Source organism: Ranitomeya variabilis, chromosome 7, assembly GCF_051348905.1.
Source record: "Ranitomeya variabilis isolate aRanVar5 chromosome 7, aRanVar5.hap1, whole genome shotgun sequence".
Taxonomy (NCBI): domain Eukaryota; kingdom Metazoa; phylum Chordata; class Amphibia; order Anura; family Dendrobatidae; genus Ranitomeya; species Ranitomeya variabilis.
This window is the reverse complement of record NC_135238.1, coordinates 42,763,752-42,780,455: the sequence shown is the minus strand read 5'-3', so window position 1 is coordinate 42,780,455 and position 16,704 is coordinate 42,763,752. Positions and strand designations below refer to the sequence as shown.

The 16,704-nt window shown below is 48.4% G+C and overlaps 1 protein-coding gene across 1 annotated transcript in view; it reads left to right on the top strand.

Moving 5' to 3' along the window:
* DNAH3 (dynein axonemal heavy chain 3) overlaps nucleotides 1–16,704 on the top strand; it is a 373,447-nt gene that overhangs the window by 355,668 nt on the left and 1,075 nt on the right. Inside the window, exons 56-60 of the mRNA XM_077274961.1 lie at nucleotides 3,258–3,412; nucleotides 4,595–4,762; nucleotides 9,634–9,776; nucleotides 10,987–11,191; nucleotides 16,428–16,565. Coding sequence (XP_077131076.1) covers nucleotides 3,258–3,412; nucleotides 4,595–4,762; nucleotides 9,634–9,776; nucleotides 10,987–11,191; nucleotides 16,428–16,565 — 809 coding nt within the window. The remainder of the gene's footprint in view (nucleotides 1–3,257; nucleotides 3,413–4,594; nucleotides 4,763–9,633; nucleotides 9,777–10,986; nucleotides 11,192–16,427; nucleotides 16,566–16,704) is intronic.

The following is a 16,704-nucleotide window of genomic DNA, read 5'->3' as shown; positions in this document are numbered from 1 at the left end:
TTCCTGTTATTGTCTCGTCTTATCTCGTTTTGTCTGCTCCTGACTCCAGCTTCAGTACGTCTTCTGATCTGTGCTGCCTTCCCTGACCTCGGACTTCCTGACCATATCTCTGCTTATGCCCTCGGTGCCTCTTATCCCTGCCTTGACACGTTGGTCAGCTACTACAGGTCCGAGGCCTCCGCTGGTGTGGTTTCTGATGACTACCCTAATGGCCCAAGCCTATCCTCACCATCAGAGGCTTTAGTGAAGACCAGGTAGTCACTTATTTATGCCCCTCCAGACAGTCCGGAGGGGCCACACACACCACCGTCATCTTTCTCGCTGATCCAGTACTTGGAAAATCAAGAGAAAGAATGCAACAACGTCATTTATAGATCTGAAGGGGTTGTGGTATGTCTACTCAGGACGGATCCGCTCATTAAAATCTGCCGCAATTGCTGAAATGCAGCACATTTGTCAGAGATTTCACTTGCGGCATAAATCATTTTCAGATCGCAGTTACTGCGCAACACGAGTCAAATTTTGCTGCAGATTTTCTTCACAGCATTTGCATGACACTTCGTAAAATTTCATTCACAGTTCTATATTGATGCATGCAGAAAATCAGCTTCAATTTGTCCCACGTGGACTTGGCCTAAAAGGCAAAAACGTAGTCAGGATATCGTCAGATCGTGCAGCAAAGCACGACCCACATATAGGCCCCAATTCATCATAGCTGTTTCTCCACTTTTCTGGAGTAATTTCCTCCATTTTCAGTGGCTTTTGTACTGGCACCTTATTCTATACACATTTTGCGCAACTTTTAAAATCTTTTTTTTTTTAAGTTATTTTTATTTTTTCTGGACAACTTTGCTTATCCAGATTCATGACATGCGACTTATACCAAATGTCATATTTTGTGATGCCTCTCACTCCTGTCCTTCACCCACTGCAGTAAGGTTTCTGAAGGATTTTCAATTTGGCATATTTCTGTGACTTTTTAACGGATTTGCGACTTTTTGTTCTATATACTCTCTAAGACTGGTTAAAGTAAAAAAATGGTGATTTTGTGACAAGATAATGAACCACGTGCATCATTTTGAAGAATTTGGGGCAAGTAAAGAAACAAACACCAGCGAATGCCACAAGACAAAAAAAGTGACTTCAATAAATTGCCAAGGACGAATCGAGTACATACTGTATAACATCAGTTAAAGCAAATGTGTCATTTCAGATACTGTTAAGGATAAGCTGCCTTGTGTGTCTAGATGAGGAACAAAACCCATTATATGACCTGTATCCTGCAGTTTTCTTCTCTGCGGGCTCTAGCTTTAATTTTCAGTTGTCTCTGAGCTAGTGGGTGGTGACAAGCTGTTATCTGCTTTCCCATACATCTATTTTTATTTCCTGCGGTGACTGATAGCTTCTATCTGGATGAATAATATGATAATGATAAAATTGAACGCCCTCACCTCAAAACATGCACTAAAAGCGTCTGATAAATTATAAAGAGATATTAAAAAGAGAAATACAGCACATACGATAACTTATTACATGATTGTATAACAAAAAAAAACCTTCCTGATACAACCAGGACACGTGGGTATTATTATTATTTTTTATCAAAGTTTTATTTATTTCAACAAATTATATACAGTATAAGCTTAAAAAGAGAGGAAAGTAGAAGTCAGTGTTTGCCTAACAAACTGGAGCAAGGAGATGCCAGCATACGGCGCAAAAGAAGGACAAAAAGGGTAAAGGAGGGCCTTGATGACAGGGAAAGAGGAGGGGGAGATTCCCGAAACACTCACCTGAGACTGAACCATGTGCTCCCTTTTCTCCTTAGACTGGTTCCTCGTGCGTGATCACGTGCCTAAGCCCTGGCTGGCCCTGAGCTAGCCGTAACTAGTGAGTAGAGCAGCAAGACACTAGTCTTACTACTACGGTAATAAGACACAGGGAGGGAGACACACAGGGAGAAATCACACAACAACTGGAACTCCACAACTCAAACGGGAACAACTTCTCCCGAGAGGTCAGCATAGAAAACCTATAACCGTCATAGGAGAGAGCTAGGACTGAGTTTAAATAATGGAAGGGAATGGCAGTAAGATGCATCAGCTGAGATTGGAGCCATTGGAAATCCCAGCAGGACCAAAAAGGATCCGCTCCACTCAAGTTAATCTCCAAGCGGACTCCAAAGAGAACCTACGATCTGCCAATCGCTGCAACTTTCTGATCCCAGATACCCCAACGGTCTCAGCAGGATGCAACACATTTGTGATAATGCCATTGTGTAAAAATACTGCCATTCCAATAGAAAAAGAAAAAGTAAACATTTCAGTAGAAGCATAGAACAAAAAATGGCCATGATCCTTGCCAAAGACGTAGGAATAAATTATAAAATCGATTGCACTTTGTTATACAGTAGTCGATATAACCAGAGCGTAATAGGACTTATATAACTATAGCTGTTATATAGCTATATATATATATATATATATATATATATATATAGTTATATAGTTATAGTTATATAGCTATATAACAGTTAACAATGTAGGGTATTACAGCAATGACTTGTGGGCATTATTTTGTAGTGTTATTACTGTATGGGGGTACAATTTAAGCATTGTATAATAGTATTACGTGGGTATGATTTGGTTTATGTATATACAGGTATGTAAAAATGCTGCAAAGTAAGAATGTTTAAAAAAAAAATTGACGTGTTAATAGTTTATTTATACCAATCAACGAAATGCAAAGTGAGTGAAAAATAGATGTTTGGAACAACCACCCTAATTCCTTCCAAAACTGTGTGCAAGTGTCTAGAAGAATTGATGAAGACCAAGGCCGGTCACACCCGATATCGACATGATTTACACTTCTCTTTTGTTCATTTACTTTGCATTTTGTTAATTGATAAAAATTCTTCCTTATGGAAATGTATGAAGGGACCGACCATTGGGGTAACGAGTCTTCTTATTAAAGGAACATGTCCCTATACAGTATGACACTCTGAACCCTGATTGGACAGTGTGAGACCGTTAGTTATTAATTTATTCATTTACGTCTAGGAGGAATAACAGGAACGCGGCATTTCTTACTTTATAAGAAGAGATGCTCCAGCATTGTCTTTCTATGGGCGGCATGACTTCTATCGTTGGTGTCTTGTCTAAGTTATCCTTCCTAGTAAACGCATTTTGTGGGAGGTGTTTGCCGTTCTCAGCATGTAAACCTCTTTATAAACTAATAATTGCGCTATTGTGTCTATATAGGTGAATGTAACTATGGAGGCCGAGTGACAGATGACAAGGACAGGCGTCTCCTGCTGTCGCTGCTCTCGATATTCTACAGCGAGGAAATACAGAAGGACACTTACAGGCTTTCACCAGGAGATACTTACTTCATTCCGCCTTATGGCACTTACCAGGTAGAGATCATGTAAATCTACAGGCGTACTCCAATAATGTTCAAGGGAATCTGTCATCAGGTTTTTGCCACCTAATCTGAAAGTAGCATAATGTAGAGGCAGAACCCCTGATTCCAGCGATGTGTCACTTCCTTTGCTACTTGCTGTAGTTTGGATAAAGTCCCTGATTTACCAGTAGGAGGACTAGTTAACCTGCTGACATGTAGTCCTCCATATTCATAAGCTTTGCGTAACCCTGCTGCCTATGCACAGTGTACACAGAAAGTTGCCAATCAGTGGTGTGAGCGGGGTTATACAGAGCTCAGCATTCACAGCACTGATAAACCTGCAGCAGAAAAATCAGGGATTTTATCAAAACTGCAGCAAGCAGCCCAGTAAGTGATACATCCCTGGAATCAGGGTATCTGCCCCTACATCATGCTGCTTTCATATGGTGTAACAAAAAGCTGGCGACGGATTTCCTTTAAGAGATATGCTGTTCATAACAGTACTGATGAGTACATAAAGGAAGGAAAAAATGTGTTTCAGATTTCTGTGACTCTGCAGCAAATTGTTTTGTATTAAATGTAGATTTTGATGCAGATTTCACCAAGTAGTGAATTCTGTGGTTAAAATCCACAACAGAAAATGGCACGCTGCGGATATGCTTATTATTGGACCTGTGCACTGTCATTGAGCACATGGACAGGACACTGACCGATAACAAGGGCCATCTGAACAAGCCCCAAGACTGACTTCATGCACTCGCATATAACAGACCCCAACTAACAGCCTCATGTATGCCCTATATGCCTCAGAGGCTACTTGGAAACTGGCAAATCCTCTCAGCGCACAGACCAGACAACCCTTTTAGATCAGACAACCCCTTTAAGTGACTACAAGCAGAGATCTTGACCCATCCGGCACTGCAGAGTGTGATCCGATTCTCTTGGATGAAAAGAAGATGGAGAAAAAAATGTCTCCATCTTCTCCATTGTGTCGGTCCGTGAAAATCGGACTGCACTCAGATGTCATCAAAATGCAGTCCAGTGTTTTCCCCAGACTCATTGACTTGCATGGCTGAGTGCGATCAAAATATGAGTTTAAGCTTTGACATGCAGCGATTACTTTTTTTTGCCTAGACTGAGTAAAAAAATCAGACGTGTAATGTTTCGTCTTGTCACTTTTTGCCTTTTCCCTTAGACTTTGGTAGATTATATTAGAGGGTTGCCAATAATTACTCACCCCGAGGTGTTTGGGCTCCATGAGAACGCTGACATCACTAAAGACAACCAGGAGACTAACCAGTTATTTGATGGTGTCCTCCTCACCCTGCCCAGACAAAGCACTGGAAGCGGCCGATCCCCTCAGGTGAGGACGCGTCTCATCAACTGTTCTCATACAGGTCCTTCTCAAAAAATTAGCATATAGTGTTAAATTTCATTATTTACCATAATGTAATGATTACAATTAAACTTTCATATATTATAGATTCATTATCCACCAACTGAAATTTGTCAGGTCTTTTATTGTTTTAATACTGATGATTTTGGCCTACAACTCCTGATAACCCAAAAAACCTGTCTCAATAAATTAGCATATTTCACCCGTCCAATCAAATAAAAGTGTTTTTTAATAACAAACAAAAAAACCATCAAATAATAATGTTCAGTTATGCACTCAATACTTGGTCGGGAATCCTTTGGCAGAAATGACTGCTTCAATGCGGCGTGGCATGGAGGCAATCAGCCTGTGACACTGCTGAGATGTTATGGAGGCCCAGGATGCTTCAATAGCGGCCTTAAGCTCATCCAGAGTGTTGGGTCTTGCGTCTCAACTTTCTCTTCACAATATCCCACAGATTCTCTATGGGGTTCAGGTCAGGAGAGTTGGCAGGCCAATTGAGCACAGTAATACCATGGTCAGTAAACCATTTACCAGTGGTTTTGGCACTGTGAGCAGGTGCCAGGTCGTGCTGAAAAATGAAATCTTCATCTCCATAAAGCATTTCAGCCGATGGAAGCATGAAGTGCTCCAAAATCTCCTGATAGCTAGCTGCATTGACCCTGCCCTTGATGAAACACAGTGGACCAACACCAGCAGCTGACATGGCACCCCACACCATCACTGACTGTGGGTACTTGACACTGGACTTCAGGCATTTTGGCATTTCCTTCTCCCCAGTCTTCCTCCAGACTCTGGCACCTTGATTTCCGAATGACATGCAAAATTTGCTTTCATCAGAAAAAAGTACTTGGGACCACTTAGCAACAGTCCAGTGCTGCTTCTCTGTAGCCCAGGTCAGGCGCTTCTGCCGCTGTTTATGGTTCAAAAGTGGCTTTACCTGGGGAATGCGGCACCTGTAGCCCATTTCCTGCACACGCCTGTGCACGGTGGCTCTGGATGTTTCCACACCAGACTCAGTCCACAATCTTCCTCAGGGTCCGGTCACCTCTTCTCGTTGTACAGCGTTTTCTGCCACATTGTTTCCTTCCAACAGACTTACCATTGAGGTGCCTTGATACAGCACTCTGGGAACAGCCTATTTGTTGAGAAATTTCTTTCTGGGTCTTACCCTCTTGCTTGAGGGTGTCAATGATGGCCTTCTTGACATCTGTCAGGTCGCTAGTCTTACCCATGATGGGGGTTTTGAGTAATGAACCAGGCAGGGAGTTTTTAAAAGCCTCAGGTATCTTTTGCATGTGTTTAGAGTTAATTAGTTGATTCAGAAGATTAGGGTAATAGGTCATTTAGAGAACCTTTTCTTGATATGCTAATTTATTGAGACAGGTTTTTTGGGTTATCAGGAGTTGTAGGCCAAAATCATCAGTATTAAAACAATAAAAGACCTGACAAATTTCAGTTGGTGGATAATGAATCCATAGTATATGAAAGTTTAATTGTAATCATTACATTATGGTAAATAATGAAATTTAACACTATATGCTAATTTTTTGAGAAGGACCTGTACTGTCGTTACCCTGATTTAGGCTTGAATTTGGTGTCACGTCCAAAGACCACTATATGTGACGGGGCTATGTACATGCTACCCGTGCCAGCCAACACCACACACGCACAGTCACGGCCACTCGTGGACCAGTTATGGACCTAGATTTGTGGTGGCGCTCTGCATCCTTCTACTACAGAGGAATACCTCAAAGCCTGAAGCCTGTGACCACCATCACTTCTGTGATGGGACAGGCTGACTGTGGACATGTCCATCATCTCACGGCGTAAGAGCCGCACAGGGACATTTCACATTGTTCATCCATGTCCATCGGCCGCGGCTCTCGCTCCCCTGATCCCGCTGACAGAAGAAGAATGTATAGACCATTACTGATAAGGTGCGAGAGGCGTCCTCCATCTACATCTACACACATCACTGTCACCGGCCCCGGTCTCCAGTCCACTCATGACTGTTACTGAGTGACACAGGCCCCATATTCATTTCATGTCGCTCATATTAACTCTTGTATGACATAGCTTGTTACACTGAGTGTATACGCACATATTACAGTGGAAGCACAACCTTATTAACTATACCAGCACTATGCCTCCATTGAGAATGCTAGCCCCCTGCCTCCATCAGCAGTGCCAGCTCCCTGCCTCCATCAGCAGTGCCAGCTCCCTGCCTCCATCAGCAGTGCCAGCCCCTGCCTCCATCCTTAGTGAGAGCCCCCATCAGCAGTGCCAGCTCCATACTTCTATCTTCAGTGCCAGCCCCCTGCCTCCATCAGCAGTGCCAGCTCCCTGCCTCCATCAGCAGTGCCAGCCCCTGCCTCCATCCTCAGTGCCAGCCCCTGCCTCCATCAGCAGTGCCAGCCCCTGCCTCCATCAGCAGTGCCAGCCCCCTGCCTCCATCAGCAGTGCCAGCCCCCTGCCCCATCACCAGTGCCAGCCCCTGCCTCCATCACCAGTGCCAGTCCCTGCCTCCATCAGCAGTGCCAGCCCCCTGCCTCCATCAACAGTGCTAACCCCCTGCCTCCATCAGCAGTGCCAGCTCCCTGCCTCCATCAGCAGTACCAGCCCCTGCCTCCATCCTCAGTGCAAGCCTCCTGCCCCATCACCAGTGCCAGCCCCTGCCTCCATCAGCAGTGCCAGCCCCCTGTCTCCATCAGCAGTGCCAGCCCCCTGCCTCCATCGCAGTGCCAGCCCCTGCCTCCATCCTCAGTGCAAGCCTCCTGCCCCATCACCAGTGCCAGCCCCCTGCCTCCATCAGCAGTGCCAGCCCCCTGCCTCCATCGCAGTGCCAGCCCCTGCCTCCATCAGCAGTGCAAGCCTCCTGCCCCATCACCAGCCAGTGCCTCCATCAGCAGTGCCAGCCCCCTGCCCCCATTAACAGTGCCAACCCCCTGCTTCCATCAGCAGTGCCAGCCCCCTGCCTCCATCAACAGTGCCAACCCCCTGCCTCCATCAGCAGTGCCAGCTCCCTGCCTCCATCAGCAGTGCCAGCCCCTGCCTCCATCCTCAGTGCCAGCCCCCTGCCTCCATCAGCAGTGCCAGCCCCTGCCTCCATCAGCAGTGCCAGCCCCCTACCTCCATCAACAGTGCTAACCCCCTGCCTCCATCAGCAGTGCCAGCCCCTGCCTCCATCCTCAGTGCCAGCCCCCTGCCTCCATCCGCAGTGCCAGCCCCCTGCCTCCATCAGCAGTGCCAGCTCCCTGCCTCCATCAGCAGTGCCAGCTCCCTGCCTCCATCAGCAGTGCCAGCCCCTGCCTCCATCCTTAGTGAGAGCCCCCATCAGCAGTGCCAGCTCCATACTTCTATCTTCAGTGCCAGCCCCCTGCCTCCATCAGCAGTGCCAGCTCCCTGCCTCCATCAGCAGTGCCAGCCCCTGCCTCCATCCTCAGTGCCAGCCCCTGCCTCCATCAGCAGTGCCAGCCCCTGCCTCCATCAGCAGTGCCAGCCCCCTGCCTCCATCAGCAGTGCCAGCCCCCTGCCCCATCACCAGTGCCAGCCCCTGCCTCCATCACCAGTGCCAGTCCCTGCCTCCATCAGCAGTGCCAGCCCCCTGCCTCCATCAACAGTGCTAACCCCCTGCCTCCATCAGCAGTGCCAGCTCCCTGCCTCCATCAGCAGTACCAGCCCCTGCCTCCATCCTCAGTGCAAGCCTCCTGCCCCATCACCAGTGCCAGCCCCTGCCTCCATCAGCAGTGCCAGCCCCCTGTCTCCATCAGCAGTGCCAGCCCCCTGCCTCCATCGCAGTGCCAGCCCCTGCCTCCATCCTCAGTGCAAGCCTCCTGCCCCATCACCAGTGCCAGCCCCCTGCCTCCATCAGCAGTGCCAGCCCCCTGCCTCCATCGCAGTGCCAGCCCCTGCCTCCATCAGCAGTGCAAGCCTCCTGCCCCATCACCAGCCAGTGCCTCCATCAGCAGTGCCAGCCCCCTGCCCCCATTAACAGTGCCAACCCCCTGCTTCCATCAGCAGTGCCAGCCCCCTGCCTCCATCAACAGTGCCAACCCCCTGCCTCCATCAGCAGTGCCAGCTCCCTGCCTCCATCAGCAGTGCCAGCCCCTGCCTCCATCCTCAGTGCCAGCCCCCTGCCTCCATCAGCAGTGCCAGCCCCTGCCTCCATCAGCAGTGCCAGCCCCCTACCTCCATCAACAGTGCTAACCCCCTGCCTCCATCAGCAGTGCCAGCCCCTGCCTCCATCCTCAGTGCCAGCCCCCTGCCTCCATCAGCAGTGCCAGCCCCTGCCTCCATCAGCAGTACCAGCCCCTGCCTCCATCCTCAGTGCAAGCCCCCTGCCTCCATCAGCAGTGCCAGCCCCTGCCTCCATCAGCAGTACCAGCCCCTGCCTCCATCCTCAGTGCAAGCCTCCTGCCCCATCACCAGTGCCAGCCCCCTGCCTCCATCGCAGTGCCAGCCCCTGCCTCCATCCTCAGTGCAAGCCTCCTGCCCCATCAGCAGTGCCAGCTCCCTGCCTCCATCCTCAGTGCCAGCCCCTGCCTCCATCCTCAGTGCCAGTCCCCTGCCTCCATCACCAGCTCCATACTTCTATCTTCAGTGCCAGCCCATTGCCTGTGTGATATTTCTATCTCCGCCGCCGGCCCCGTGCCCAGAACTGGCACCGTACATCTATCACCAGTACCATCCGGTGCCTATGGCCTCTGTTTGGAGTGCCAGCCCTGCGTCCCTAGGAATGGCAGCCATTGCAGTCCCCTTTGGCTGTGCCACATCGGTCTGGGTATGAGGGAAGACGCCACATATATTCCAGCTCTCATTACCTCTCTTACCAACAGGAAATTGTTGAAGATTTGGCAAGAGACATCCTAAACAAATTACCCAGCGATTTCAATCTGGAGCAGGTGATGGCGAAGTATCCGGTGGTGTATGAGGAGTCTATGAACACGGTGCTCAGACAGGAATTAATCCGCTTTAACAGGTAGTTCCGCAGTGGCGTCGGTGGATGTACAGTGGGTGTTTAGGGCTCAGTGTGACATTTCCAGATTAGAAAACCATGGCTGCATTCTTTCAAAAACAGTTCCATGTCTGTTCATGGGTCATGTTCGGTATTGCAGCTCAGCTCCCTTAAAGTAAATCTGTCAGCGGGTTTTTGCTGTGGAATCCGTGAGCAGCATGTTTATAGGGGTAGAGAGCCTGAATCCAGTGATGTTTCACTTACTGGGCTGCTTATTGCAGTTTTGATAAAATCCCATTTTCTCTGCTATCAGAGCAGTGAAAGCTGAGCTGTGTATAACCCCGCCCACATCACTGATTGGCAGTTTGCTAACAATGTACACAAAAAGCTGCCAATCAGTGGCGGGGGCGGGATTACACAGATTAGCTGGACTGGTTTGCCTAGACACTTAGTCCTGCAGTCATAATCTCCTGTTGATAAAACACTGATTGTATCGAAACTACAGCACACAGCCTAATAAGTGACACATCCCTGGAATCAGGGTCTCTGCCCTTACATTATGCTGTGCTCAGATTAAATAGCAATAATCTGCCTACAGATTCTCTTTAAAGTCAATGGGGATGAGCCGGTATGCCACATATAACCCGTCGCATCATTTTCGGATGAAATCAGACAGTTATTGATTCCTTTAATGTAGGAACCAAAATCGTGGTGGGGATACAAAAAGGTGATCTCACTTATGGGACACAACCTCACAATGGACCATGTGGGGGTCAATGGTGGTGGACGGGGGGTACTGTTGTGCTTTCTGTATCCCCCGCACATTGCCTTCTCTCTCCATCTCCTCTCTGGCAGATGATATCCCGGTTTTCTTCTACATATCCCTCTGCTCGGTGATGAGAGAGACATCTAGGAGATAATCCCTTACTACTTATGTATGCCGGTGCTGCACGCTGGGGCCGACTATGTAGTTTGGCATCAGTGGAGCCTACTGATATAAGATCTAGCCACAAGGTACAAGCAGTTTTGTCCTCGCGAGCCCCCCCTGCTGCCGGATCTGCATGTGTTTAATCCCGAGGGTTTGGGAAGGCGTCACGGGCGCTTTATTCTCGCACAGCTCGTCTGAGTTATCACATAAAACAGGCTGCGTATGCCTCGGCTAATTCCTTGCCAGCACTAATTTATTTTGTCTTTTTCTCACGCTGCAAACCTCCCTCTTGCTTTCTGGCCACAGGCTCACAGAAGTCGTACGGAGCAGTCTCATCAATTTAGGCAAAGCCGTGAAAGGCCAAGTGCTGATGTCATCGGAGCTGGAGAACGTGTTTAACAGCATGCTGGTGGGGCGAGTGCCCGCCATGTGGGCAGCCAAATCCTACCCGTCACTCAAGCCACTGGGCAGCTACGTGTCAGACCTGCTGTCCCGGCTGCAGTTCCTACAGGTAATGCCAACATCCAGTGTTCAGTTATTCGCACATTTCCAGCAGGAATAACAACAGATGCTGCAGAATTGTTATTTAAAGGGAACCTGTCAGGGGTTTAGGGTCCTCAACACTATAATTACATTGCTGGGTATGGTAGAAAAATCTAAATTCCCAGTAAAATCAAGAAATCACCAGTAAGTATAAGACATCAGGACCCTGCCTTCAGCACTTTCCAAATCCTACCTGATTCTCGGAAAGCAGGAACACTGTAAGATACATTTTCATCCAGCTTTTCTGCAGCCCTGAAAAGAATTACGGCTCCCGGCCCGCACTGCTCTAGGTGATTGACAGGTGTCTCCTTCATATGTATACATAGGGAGAGACCTGTCAATCACATGCAGCAGTGCTGGGAATAGCCTGGACTAGTCTCTTCTCTGGCTATGGTCCCCGGCCAGAATTTTAAAGGGGTTGCCACAATTAATTTTTCTTACTTAAATGCATGTAATTGGGGTTAAAAATCATTTTTGCTATTGGGTTTCATTAAAAATGTTGCACCATTTGCCTCCCATAGCCGCTGTATTACACTGAATATTGTTGGCTGCAGAGCTCTCCAGTCCATAAAATAGCTGCCGGTGGGAGGAGCATGTGACCAGACCCGTCCATCCAATCAAAAACCTTGCATGACAAAACACTGCTTTTCTATTGGAGATGACTGATGATCTGGTCTGGTCAGATGCTGCTCCATCAGAAGCCATTGTATGGACCGGAGAACTGTGCAGTCTGGGAGTAATAAGAGCAGGAGGGGAACCTGTTGTACCTATATACCGTATATATATCCATAAAGGGTTAGTAAATATATCCGTGTCCTCATAAAGAAACAATAATGTGACCAGCCCCTTTAACTCTTTCTGCAGCCTGAAATAGACAGGAAAATACCGCGACTATAGGAGGCAAACGGTGCAACATTTTTAATAAAACCCAATTGCAAAAATGATTTTTAGCCCCAATTGCATGCATTTAGGTAAGAAAAAATAGTGCCCAAAGGTGGAGAACCCCTTTAAGGTTTATTTTCTTTGAAAGGTGTGTTAAAGAAAAATGTACCTGGCTGCCACCATGCTGCCTGTGGGTTGAAGAATAAACACAGTTCTGGCTTCCTGCAGCCACCACTAGAGGGAGCTTCTCAGCTTAGTTCCTACTATCTACACTGAGCTCAACACGAAGCCGTGAGCTCCCTCTAGTGGTGACTGCATGCAGTCAGAACTTTACCGTTTACCTTCAGTGGGTTTGGAGCTCGGTATAAGACCATTGGCGCTTCAACCATTATACAGATGGTAAGAAACACAATCAGCACAGCATGCTGCATACTAAAAGGGAATTGTATAGATTTACTCTTCGCTGCAATCCTAGCACTATTATTGACATTGTGACTAGGATTATTACTGGATTTTAGCAGGCCGATCATGCACATCCCTTGATAATATATAGCGATGCTGCACGTCCCATCTCATTGATTATACAGCAGTACAGTGTATTATATAGTGCCCCCCTTCATTGCCGCACACATTTGTCACCAGTCTGCAGGCTGGATCAGTAGTAATTGACTCCCTGGAGAACCTTTTCCTTTAATCTCTTGCATCTCGTGAGCATTGAGCCGGCCTATGCTGGAACGTAAGACGGCAGCGGTTATTGGAGTACAAGGACTCCATGACTCTTAGTATTGGGTCTTTTAGTGGCTCGTATAGATTTAGCTGGGACCCTCTGCAATTTTTAACCCATTGTGCTTTAGGCCATATTTCTATACAGTGTATACAGGAGCGCCACATACTTACTTACAGGCTGCTAGGACCTGCACAGAATACAGAGCACAGATGTGCACAATGTTATAGACCAGTGCTGCCCTCTTGTGGCAGAGTTTAGTAAAAAAAAATAATAAAGTTTTTAATTAATTCTTTAAAGGGGTTATTTTTTTTACAATGAGCCAAAAAACTAACAGGCGGCTGTCACACGTGGTTCGTGGACCCACTGTGCCACGGGGCTGGGCCTGCCTGGAAAGGGCGTAGCTAAGGCTTCTTTCACACGTCTGTCTTCTGCTGTGCCTCGTTGTGCAGTGAAATGACGTATTGACGGACGTCACGAAAATAGTGAAAAATGTAATGACGGATGCGTCGTTGCCACAATGTCAATGGAGAAATTTCCTGTGTGTGAAGGTCAGCGATGGATCCTGTGTCCAAAGGCTTCCATTATAGCCAACGACGGGCAGCGCAGGATGCGTCACTGACCGATTTTCCGTCGTGCAGAAAAAACGTTCCTCTGAACGTTTTCTCCGCACGACGGACCGCTATTTTCCGACGGATCCAGTGCACGACTGATCAAACGGATGGCCAACCGTCACAATCCGTCGCTAATACAAGTCTATGGGAAAATGCAGGATTCTGCATTCTCAAAAAACGACGGATTGTGACGGAAGCTGAAAAATGCAAGTGTGAAAGTAGCCTAACACTCCTAGGCAGTCCCCGGTACTGCAGCTGCTGACCCCAAAGGTCAGGTAAGCTGACACAGACTGGGCTCAGAGTTACTCGGTGAGACAGGATATGGACTCTGTTCAGAGAGCACAGGTTCTGGATCCTCGGACAGAACAGATACTGACCCGGAGTCACAGACAGGGCTGGATTCGGTCCTGGAACAGGCTCCGACAGGTTCCTGTATTGACAGTTAGGTTTCAGGTTCAGATTCATGTGCTGCCCGTGCGGTTTCAGATTCATGTACCACTGGATTCGGTTTCAGAGTTCAGGCCCTGGCCACACAAGGACCAGGGGATTCAGGATCAGGTCCAGGCCACACAAGGACCGGGGATTTAGGATCAGGCCCTGGCCACGCAAGGACCAGGGATTCAGGATCAGGCCCTGGCCACGCAAGGACCAGGGATTCAGGATCAGGCCCTGGCCACGCAAGGACCAGGGATTCAGGATCAGGCCCTGGCCACGAAAGGACCAGGGATTCAAGATCAGGCCCAGGCCACACAAGGACCAGGGATTCAGGATCAGGTCCAGGCCACGCAAGGACCAGGGATTCAGGATCAGGACCAGGGATTCAGGATCAGGTCCAGGCCACACAAGGACCGGGGATTCAGGATCAGGCCCTGGCCACGCAAGGACCAGGGATTCAGGATCAGGTCCAGGCCACACAAGGACCGGGGATTCAGGATCAGGCCCTGGCCACGCAAGGACCAGGGATTCAGGATCAGGCCCTGGCCACGCAAGGACCAGGGATTCAGGATCAGGCCCTGGCCACGCAAGGACCAGGGATTCAGGATCAGGCCCTGGCCACGAAAGGACCAGGGATTCAAGATCAGGCCCAGGCCACACAAGGACCAGGGATTCAGGATCAGGTCCAGGCCACGCAAGGACCAGGGATTCAGGATCAGGTCCAGGCCACGCAAGGACCAGGGATTCAGGATCAGGTCCAGACCACGCAAGGACCAGGGATTCAGGATCAGGTCCAGGCCACGCAAGGACCAGGGATTCAGGATCAGGTCCAGGCCACGCAAGGACCAGGGATTCAGGATCAGGTCCAGGCCACGCAAGGACCAGGGATTCAGGATCAGGTCCAGGCCACGCAAGGACCAGGGATTCAGGATCAGGTCCAGGCCACACAAGGACCAGGGATTCAGGATCAGGCCCTGGCCACACAAGGACCAGGGATTCAGGATCAGGCTCTGGCAGCACAAGGAACAGACGAGTCAGGTACATCGACTGGGAGCTGGTAACTCACTAGTGGCACACTCACTAATAGGACCACGTTGCTCAGGCACCTCCCTATTCATGAAAGTGCCTTTTATATCAGATGCCTCCCAGCTATTGGCTGGGGGCATTTTTAAACTACGCACGCTGCCCCTGTAAGAGCAGAGGACCATGCATGCACTAGGCTCGCTGCCACAAAGGCTGTGCGGTGTGCTGAGAGATGGGGAGGTGACACGCTGTTACGGCGGTATGTCGGCGTCCCTGCATGGAGGTGGAAGGGGAATCATGAAGGAGCGCCAGCATTGGTGTTACAGTAGTTGTTATATAGTTAGCCCCTACCTGCCTGCTCAGAACGGTCACTCGCCACTTTTGTTGGCAGTTCAGCTGCTTCACATCAACAGGGCAGCTCTACCTCTTTCGGACTGCTCTGTCGACGGGGTGTGACTGCTGACATCATGCTTATTGACAGCTGGCTCCCTACAGCTAGGCAGCGAGGAGACGAGTACCATTCAACATTATGTTGGCAGTAACACCCCGTCAACAGAGCAGAGTGGAAAAGAAGTTTCTGCTCTGTAGACTTGACATCAGCGGAAGCCGCTGAATCTCCGGCAGGAGCGGTCTGTGGCCGCTCTGTGCCAGCAGAGACCTGCGATCAGCAGATAGGTAGCAGCTACCTGCCTGCTTGTACTTAGGCCAATAGTAATTATTAATATAGTCCTGGATAACCCTTTTAAGGACTCTACAGTCAGTTGTGACCAAAATGTGCAGATATACAGTGTGCTCTACATGTGGAATACTCCCGCTGAAGAACGTCACTTCTGAGGCTCTGATCTTAGTTCCATAGCCTCATCTTCATCTATGAGACACATGACATATTGGACATATTCCACATCTATAAGTGGATATATACATTTCCCAACACTTCCAAGATCAGCATAGGAAACCAATGAGAAACCAAGTTCATTTACATGGAAATTATGTTCGCCCCCATTGCAGACAGCAAATTGGATTGTGCGGGTCCCAGCTGCTGTAGATGATTTCAGGACTCCGACACTCGGGACTGTCATCAGAAATGACCATTAACTCCCGATTATGACCATCATCCTATATCTTATACTTTATAGCATACAGGTGGTGGCACCGCTGGTAGGTTTTATCCGTCGTCTTAATGTACAGGGAAATGGTAAATCACTTTTTTAGCAGCTGTTCAGCCACAAGTCCATGGAGGGGAGAAGACAAGGTAGTAAGTGAGTTCTGTCCATTGTCCATGAAAAATCAAAAATCAGTGGCATTTGGTTGGGAACCAGGTTCACAATATTCATTCCAAAGATTCTCTTCATTTTACAAGGTAAACTCCATAGTTTCCGTGTGGCAGCTGGCGGTGTTCTGCCCATCAATACTCTCATAGATCTGCCGTGTGTCAGTATAGCTGGATATTTATGACTTTTATGGCTTAAATTGAGACAATACTAATCTGGAAAACTAATGGGAGATACTGTATATGCCTTTCACAGGACTGGATAGACAATGGGCCGCCCAAGGTGTTCTGGATTTCAGGATTTTATTTCACTCAATCATTTCTGACGGGTGTCTCCCAAAATTACGCCAGAAAGTACACCATTCCCATCGACCACATCGGATTTCAGTTTGCGGTAAGAAAATCTGTCGACACCGACCATGTTATAGTCCTAATCCGGTACAGAGAAATAAGCTGTCACTTGATCACTGCCATTATGCATGGGGTTCATGCCCCGATCCCATTACACTTTGCATCCCATTAACTTTGCATAA